Consider the following 8071-nt stretch of genomic DNA (forward strand, 5'->3'; position numbering starts at 1 on the left):
TCTGCCAGAACATATTTCTGCCAAGTTTCTTCTACATTTTATATAATACAGTATACAATATGACTGGGAGCTGAGCTGAAGGGTTTATCACATAAGCATATTAAAAGCTGTCTTGACCAAAGCTGGACCACAATCAGCATTGAGGTTGAAAATGAGTATTTTCCCGAGGATTCTTTATATCAATGAGAAATACCTTAACAACCTGTGAGATGGAATAGGGCAGGAAGTCAAAGTTCAAATCCCTGACACAGAGCACAGTATTTCCTCTTCGGGTCAGTAATAAGTATTTCAAGATACATCTTCCTGCAGAAGATCTTTTTCGAAGTCCATTTGCAGAGGGCTAGGAAATTTCTGACATTAAACCATTCTGCAACCTTTAGTAATACAGTGCTACTGTTGCAATGATAGCCATGAAACCATCAGTTCAGATATGAATGATCTGTCAATAAAATGAAAAATGTTGTGCTATCTTGCCTGGCAACATAACATATGCCTTGCATCGCTGTCTGTTGTTACTTCTGGATCCCTGCAATAAACATAGTAATGCAAACATCCCTTTAAAGGCATGTGAAAAGAAGAGATCTCTATTTTTACGCTATTTTAGCTTCTGCAGAAGATAATCCAGACGTGCTTTCACAGAGCCTGGAAATATCAATTAACGGCACCTTGACAGTCTGGCAAGATGCATGGCAAGTAAGAAGGGATATCTGACATACTCTGATTAAGCTAGCAGACAAATGGAGCACAAAGCAGTCTAGAATCTTTATTGGTATAAAACATTGAACTCAAATCTAACAATCCTCCTATTCTGTTTTTTCAAGTGCTTAAGGCTCTTCATGAATGACCTTAAGATCACATAAATCAATGGAATGATCTCTTTGAGAAGCATTTTACCCAGATTAGCATTGTCATCCAAGTATACTCAAACACAAGGTGGGCTGCAGCAGACCACTAGATATTTGACAATACTCCCCATGTGATGAGAAAATAAACAAGGAGAAAATTCTGTATTAATAGCAACAGCCTTCATTATTAATATTTTTTTTTCTCATAACTGAACAAATGAAAATAAGAGCCAAGAAGATGAAGAAACTTGCCCCAATTTTGAGGAATGGAGGAGGCAGCTCGAGCAGTATTACCACAGTGAGCTTGAAACAGTTGAAACTGCTGCTGATGTCTTCAAGTAATTCAAGCCTAGAATTGGATGGCAGAGTATCCCAACGGCTTCTTCCTAGAGATTGTAAGGAGTGTGCACTCTCAATATGACTTCCAAGCTGCAAAAGAGAATCTTTTCTTCTTGTTTTGCCTCCTGCATCACATGGAAAGGAATCAAAAAGAAACAGAACTGGATATCCCTTGATGGATTTCCAAGGCTCCATAATTCAAAGTGAGCAAGCTGAAGTCAAACAGGACTTCCCAAAAGGGAACGCTGACAGATGGACAATCGTGTTGAACTTGCTGCCACAGGTGAGCCTCCTGGACTGGGATCTATTTCCTTCTAAATTCTTCTGTTGAAGGAACAGCGGTTGAAGGCCTCTGGTGATAATGCAGAGTCTCCATTTCCCCTACAGGAACTGGTACATATGTACAACGAACAGATCCATCCCTGTATGGATTCAGAAGTCTGTATTTTGATTACTGTTAGGGTCTCCATAGTAATTTAGAAGGCTTTAGCTATGAAACACTGTGCATTTTAACGAACAAGGCTCTGAAGCTATTGCTGTGTCAAATTAATCTAGAAAAACCTACAGAAACATTCAAGATGGTCACTGTCCATCTGACAGTACATTTTAGTTTCTTACTGTGTTCCTGGCCAAGCTTCTCTGGGAATTACAGCACACTCCCAGTTCAAGCAGTTTTCTTATTTTATTTGTAAATATAAGGAACTGATAAACCAAACATCTCTACGAACTCTAAGAGAGTCACTCGAGGTTATTCTGGAAGTTTGTTTTGATTCTTTGGGGTTTTTTTGTCTGGCTTTTATGTTTTGGTTTTTTTGAGGCAGAGGAAAAGGCTCATCCTTAGCGCTGTATTTGGAGATTGATCATTCATGCTCTTTGGCTACCAGTGTTCAACTTGAAACTGAAAGCACACAAATATTTAAATGCCTAAGAGGGAAAATAAAGTACTTGATAGACTTGCATGACAGATTCAAAACTAGTCCTGACTAACCACTACTAGCAAACACACAGAAATGCATAATGTCCAGTAATCACAAGAATTGTCCTTGCACTCCCAGTCTGGCTCTCTGAAATGCATAGTTTGCGTGCAACAGCCCTGGTGGAATAAAAAGGACAACCTCATGACCAGGTAAGACAAAGATTAATGTTAAAGGATCATCTGATTTTCCCCTTGCCAATGGTACTCTTATTCACTACCACGCTCTGGGCTGTTGCAAATGATCACCTGGCCCTATTGAATAGGCCTACAGTGCCCATGCAGGAAACAGATTAAAGATGATCACACACTTTCAGGAGAGATCTGATGAAGATTCAGTGTGGTATAATAATAATCATAATCCTTACTGGATTCGTACAGTTTGGGCTCAGAAGAACAATCCCTGGATCATCACATACATCAGACCAATGATGTTCACATGAGAAACTGAAGCACGCAGACCAGAGACCACATCCTAATGTTTGGACCTGATCTATAACTGAACTGTCTTTTGGCTGTGAATCTTTTGTCTTGCTCTTTTACGTACCAAAGACAGCAATCTGCATTTACATTCTAACGAAGGCAGCCTCCACTGCTCTACCAGATTCAGTATTCCACAGGTTCAGTCTTTTCACTGAGAATGAGCTCAAAGCTTAATGTACTACCCCAGTAAACTGCGACTGCAAATAAAAGCTACACTGAGGCCTGGTGGTGTTTCCTTTTCTCCCCCCGTCCCTTGACAGGGGATCCTTTTTCTTGCTCTACTTTCTAGAAAGAGAGGCCTGCTATGTTTTGTTTTTCCTCAGGCAAGGAGCAACAGCATTTCTGTCCAACGTAAATCTTTTGGCAGGGGAAAAGACCTGCAGCCCCCATTACCAAGGAGGACAAGCAGTCTCCCAAGAGAAGCAGTTTTAATTCCTAGGGACTCTATTTTTAGTTATAGCACTAGAAGTCCCTGAAGCAACAATATCCTTTGACCTGTCATTTATGGCAGGGGAGGGAGCAGGGACAGAGTTGGTCTACAGGTCTGAGTGTCCAGCTACTACCATCCTACATGAAAAGAGCTCACACTGTACAGAGTGGGCAGACATCAGAGAACAGTTGAATTCCCTTTTCCTCCTCTTCCCAAAGAAGGGCTGAAGAGGGCAAGAACAAGAGTGAACACGGTTGCTAACAGCCCCAACAGACACCAACTGCTGAGATGAACCAGATTTCTGACAGGCATGCCAGTCTGAATCTATAAGGACATTCATTTAAAGTTTCTTCAAACTAAACTAAGGTTATAATTTTTTTTCCAGTAACGTAATCATTAGCTATACTGCACAGATAAAATTTGGGTAGATTGCAAGCAATTCTGTTGTTTCATGTGAGGAGGAGTAGAATCCATCTTTTACAGTCATGCTGTGACAGAGAAGACTGACACTGAAGGAAGTATACATGACTGAATGTACGTAACAGAAGCAAAGCAAAAAGTTATTTTTAAATAGTTACTATTCAGGGGAGAATTGCCATTAGCATTTTGAATACTAAATCAAATCCCCTGCAAGGATTCTATCACAGAAAAGCGTAAAACAACAGCTTAGGCTTTGATTTACAGTTCACTTCTTTTTGTGTTCATGAGAATGAAACATCTCCTACATAGACAACCAATTACAGATTAAGTCCTCGATTTATGCCCTCTTCATCCACAACTTAAAAGCAGTTCTCAAATTCCGGCAATAGCTTGAAGAAAAGTAAGAAACGAAGTTATTAATAAAAAAAGCACTTTAGGAGAGAGCATGGTAGAAGAAAGGGAATTACAGAAGCAGAGTGATCTGAATTCTGAACAAAGCGAGAAACACCACACGAGAGCCTCATTTTCAATACAAGCAATCGACAACAAAAGCAGCTGACAGCTTCTTAATAATTCCACAAAACTTTTTTTTTTTTATTCCCCCAAACACTTAACCTTTACACTTTACAATGTACTGACTTTAACTTATGAAAGGAAATCACAGATTTTTGTCCTGTTCTCTTCAGTTTGACATTGTAATACAGTTGCTGGTTTTCAAGGTGAAAGTATACACATTACCTAGCCTATGGCATCTCCGTACAATTCTTGACATTACTATGTCATGTTCAGGTGGCAAACATCAACCCTTCACTACCACCACTCAGCAAAGCTAGATCTTATTAGCAACACTCAACTATCCAACTGTAAGGAGAATCTGAATGTGGAAACACACAACTAGTAAGAATCATATCTTTCTATTCCAAGGGCTGGTCTCACGACATAGTAAATAAGCCCCCCGCCAATATTCTGACAAGTACCACAGTTTAAGAACCATCAATAAACCAGGAACAAAAGCTGTTAACGGCATATGGATCTTTTTCTATAGAGCTACCTTGTAAATAGTACAAAAACATCAATGGGCAACAAAGAAAGTTGCTTCATAGTTATGGAGATGCTACAGTCTTAGCCTCCACAAAGTCAGTACATAATCATGCCTCCTTAACGTAATAGCAGGGATACTGTTACTAGCACCAGAGAAAGTCAAGATACTCAGCAGCCTAAAGAACTATGCAAATATATATAAAAACATACCATCAAAAAACTTTATGAAGGATTCTGCTCTTAAATAATTCTGAACTATAAGACAAATGACACCTTTAAGAAATAAGCCTTCTTAACAAACCCAGATTAAGGGTCAATAAATAAATTACTACAGTATCACATATCAATAAGAATGAGAACTACACCTATCCTGCATAAGACGCTTCTTCTAATCTTTGGAAGGTTCAACATTATGCTATCCACAAGCACACCTGAAAAACTAAAATCAAAAAATACAGCCCTATACATCACAGCCTTCCATCCCCATTTATTCTTTTAGCAACCACGCCAATACATTTTACAGAAGAAAAACGCCTCGGTGCTGCCTACACGAGTATCTCTGCCTCGAAGAGTAGGAACCGTTCAGGCATGAAAAACAAGAAGGGGTGAAAAAGAGCCAGGGGAAGCCCCCGGCACCAACGGCCTGAACCAAGCCCGGCCTCTCCCCCCCGAGCCTCCCCACGCGGAAACCCCTCGCCTGCCACGACACCTGTTTTCAGGCGAGCCTCCGGCCCGCCTCCCCCGCGGCTCCGCAGCGCCGCGATCGTGCCCTGCAGCCGCCCCGGGGGCTGCCACGGCCCTCTCCCCCCGCCGCCCGGGCCGCGGCCGAGGGGCCCGGCAGGCCGCGGGGGCCCTGCGCTCACCGTTGAGTGCCGACGCCTGCAGCGTGGCCCCCGAGGTGCCGTCGATGACTTTGATGGCGCCGCGAGCGGTCACGGCCAGGATGGCGTTGAGCGCCGGGTGGTAGCACAGGCTGCAGAGACCGTCGGCGTCGCAGCGCAGGCAGCCGTCCCGCAGCAGCAGCCACTCGCAGGAGCCCGGCCCGGCCGACACCGGCCCGGGCCCGGGCCCGGGCCCAGCCGGCGCCGCCGCCGCCGAAGAGCAGGAGGCCGCCGCAGCCATCTTCCCGGCCGCTGCCGCCGCCGCCGCCCTCAGGACAAGAGGCCCGGGGGGGGGAGCCGCTCACTGACAGTCCCTGGAGCCGCCGCCGCCGCCAGTCACCATCCGGGTCCAGGGAGAGGGGAAAGGGAGAGCGCCAGCGTGAGCAGGAAGTGACACAACCGCGCCGGATGCGGAACCGACCGCCGGCCTGACACTGGGGGAGGGGGAGCTAGCAGCCGCTCCTCACGGAGAGGGGCGGGGGGGGGGGGGGGGGGAGGCAAAGAGAGGGGCGGGGCTCCGCTGCGCGCGCGCATCCTCATCCTCCTCCCCCCTCCTTCATGCGCGCGCGGCCGCGGGTGGGGGCTGCGCAAAGCGCACCCGCCTCCCCTGTGGCCGTCGGCCTAGTGCGCATGCGCGGGGAGGGGGGCGCTGAAGGGCCGCGCGCGCCTCGGGGCGAGCTGGGCGGGCGGGTTGCGAGCCCTGCGTCAGCCCCGGGGGTGCCTCGCTTCCTGCGGGCAGCCCGGCCCGGGTGGCGGCGACAAGCGAGGCCTGAGCGGGCCGCCTCCAGGAGGGCAGCGGTGCGCCGGAGCTGGCCTGCGCGGCCTTGGCCCTGCCGGGAGAGCGCTGGTTGCGGTGCCGGGCCCCGCCCGAGGCCGGAGGGGGGAGGTTTCTGCCTCAGGGCGGAGGGTTGCTCTCTTGTGAGGAGTCGGCTCCGTTCTGGCTCCGTTTCCTCCAGGGCTTGAGCGCGGTCACCTGGCCTTCGTCTTTCCCTGGCCCTCGTCGCTGCGGTGTCGTTGCCGCTTCGGAGAAAAACTGGGTCGTAAGCGGGACAGCGCGTTTGCCGCCTTCCGCCTCGGGGAAACCGGAGTGGGGATTTATTTTTCATACCCTGGCTCTGAGACTGGTTTTCTTTCTGTACTTGAAAAGTGATGTGAGAGAGCCCCTATTTAAGATGCCTGCAGCTTTGGTACCAAGTGAAAAAGTCGAAGTGCTAGTCTGCTACGGCTTCGTTTCAGAATAAACTCGGTCCTTGAGAAGGGTGTCCCTGGCCGCCTGCGGGGGCGGGGGGGAACCTCCGCCGCCTCCTGTGGGCGGGATTGTTGCGGGCGGAGGCGTGTGTCCGTGTGTAAATACACACAACGGTTCCAGGATGATTTTTTTCCCCCCCCTAAAAAAGTAGGGATGGAGTCATTGTACCCATGAAAGCATTTTGTTCTGAAGCAGTTTTCACCATGCTTCAAAAATGACATAAGTATAATAAAACCTTTTGTATTTTGTTGAGATTTTTCCCTTTTCACCCACTGGAATACCAATGCAGCTTGTACAGCTAAGCCTACCTGTAGGCATTTTTTTATCTAAGTAAGTGACATGTTCTACTAAAATGTTTGAGAAAGCTTTTAGGCTACTGATAGTCTTATATATAATGAAGTTTCAAATACGATGTGGTTTTCCTACAGAAGAGTGTTTTTCTTAGAAGGACCCAAATTAGCACACGTTGCTGTAGCAGGGAAATGATTTAAGAAATGCAGTGCCTGTGTAAAGACAAAAAAAAAAAAAGAACAAAACCACATGGGTATGTATGCCACCCAGGCTAATCAAAATTGTCCTCAGAGCAAAGTAACCAGCTTTTAAGCTTGCTTCACTGCTTCAAGCAGAACATTAAAGACCAATAAAGGTAGTGACAAAACTTAAAGCAGATGTCGAGCTGTATGTTGTCTCCACATCAAAGCAATTGATTTAATATATTTTTCAAGTAGGTATAATATTTCTGATCAACAACAGAGTAGGTCTGATGGGTAGAAGAGGGAGAAAGACAGGTACACATATATGCGTCTAGCTGCTCTATACAGAAGATCATCCAAAGACGATGTCTCATTAAGGTATGATACCCGTCTGTCTACCTTGAAATGAGGTGTTGCATCTTGGAAAGGGAACTTTTTGCTAGATGGATGTGCTCGAAGTTTCCAGTTTTGACAGACAGAAGCAGTATATATGTTATCACAAAAACTTATTTATAGCCTCAAAGCTTGAGATTGGTGACATGTAAAGGAATATAGATGTGTTTTAATTCAGTAAATATAAATCAGCTTCATACATTCTGTAAACAAGTTTAATTCAAAATTTTTATAAAATACATCTTGTATTTACACACATACCTCATCTAAAAATATGAGTTTGTTGAATGCAAAGTTATTACAAACTATCAGAACCATTTGAGAGCTGTTTGTACATACTTCTTGCACAGCATATGCAAAAGGTGACCCTAGAGATACTAAGATTAAAAGGTGCAAATCTGCAATTGTGTACAAAATATGTACTATGTTAAGTGCATATCTACATTGCATATTACAGATGTGCCAAGTCTGTGGAAAGGAACAGTTAAAACTGCAACTATAAATTTCACAGAGTATTAGTACAGAGGAAATTAAGATATTTGGA

The 8071-nt window shown here is 45.3% G+C and overlaps 1 protein-coding gene across 1 annotated transcript in view; it reads right to left on the reverse strand.

Annotated features, from left to right (window-relative positions):
• The window catches only part of BIRC6 (baculoviral IAP repeat containing 6), a 192058-nt gene extending 186405 nt beyond the window's left edge, over nt 1-5653 (reverse strand). Inside the window, 1 exon segment of the mRNA XM_050894500.1 lies at nt 5395-5653. Within this exon segment, the coding sequence (XP_050750457.1) occupies nt 5395-5653 (259 nt within the window).
• Nucleotides 5654-8071: the final 2418 nt, after the last annotated feature.

This window comes from Gymnogyps californianus, chromosome 3 (assembly GCF_018139145.2).
Source record: "Gymnogyps californianus isolate 813 chromosome 3, ASM1813914v2, whole genome shotgun sequence".
In the NCBI taxonomy this organism is placed as follows: domain Eukaryota; kingdom Metazoa; phylum Chordata; class Aves; order Accipitriformes; family Cathartidae; genus Gymnogyps; species Gymnogyps californianus.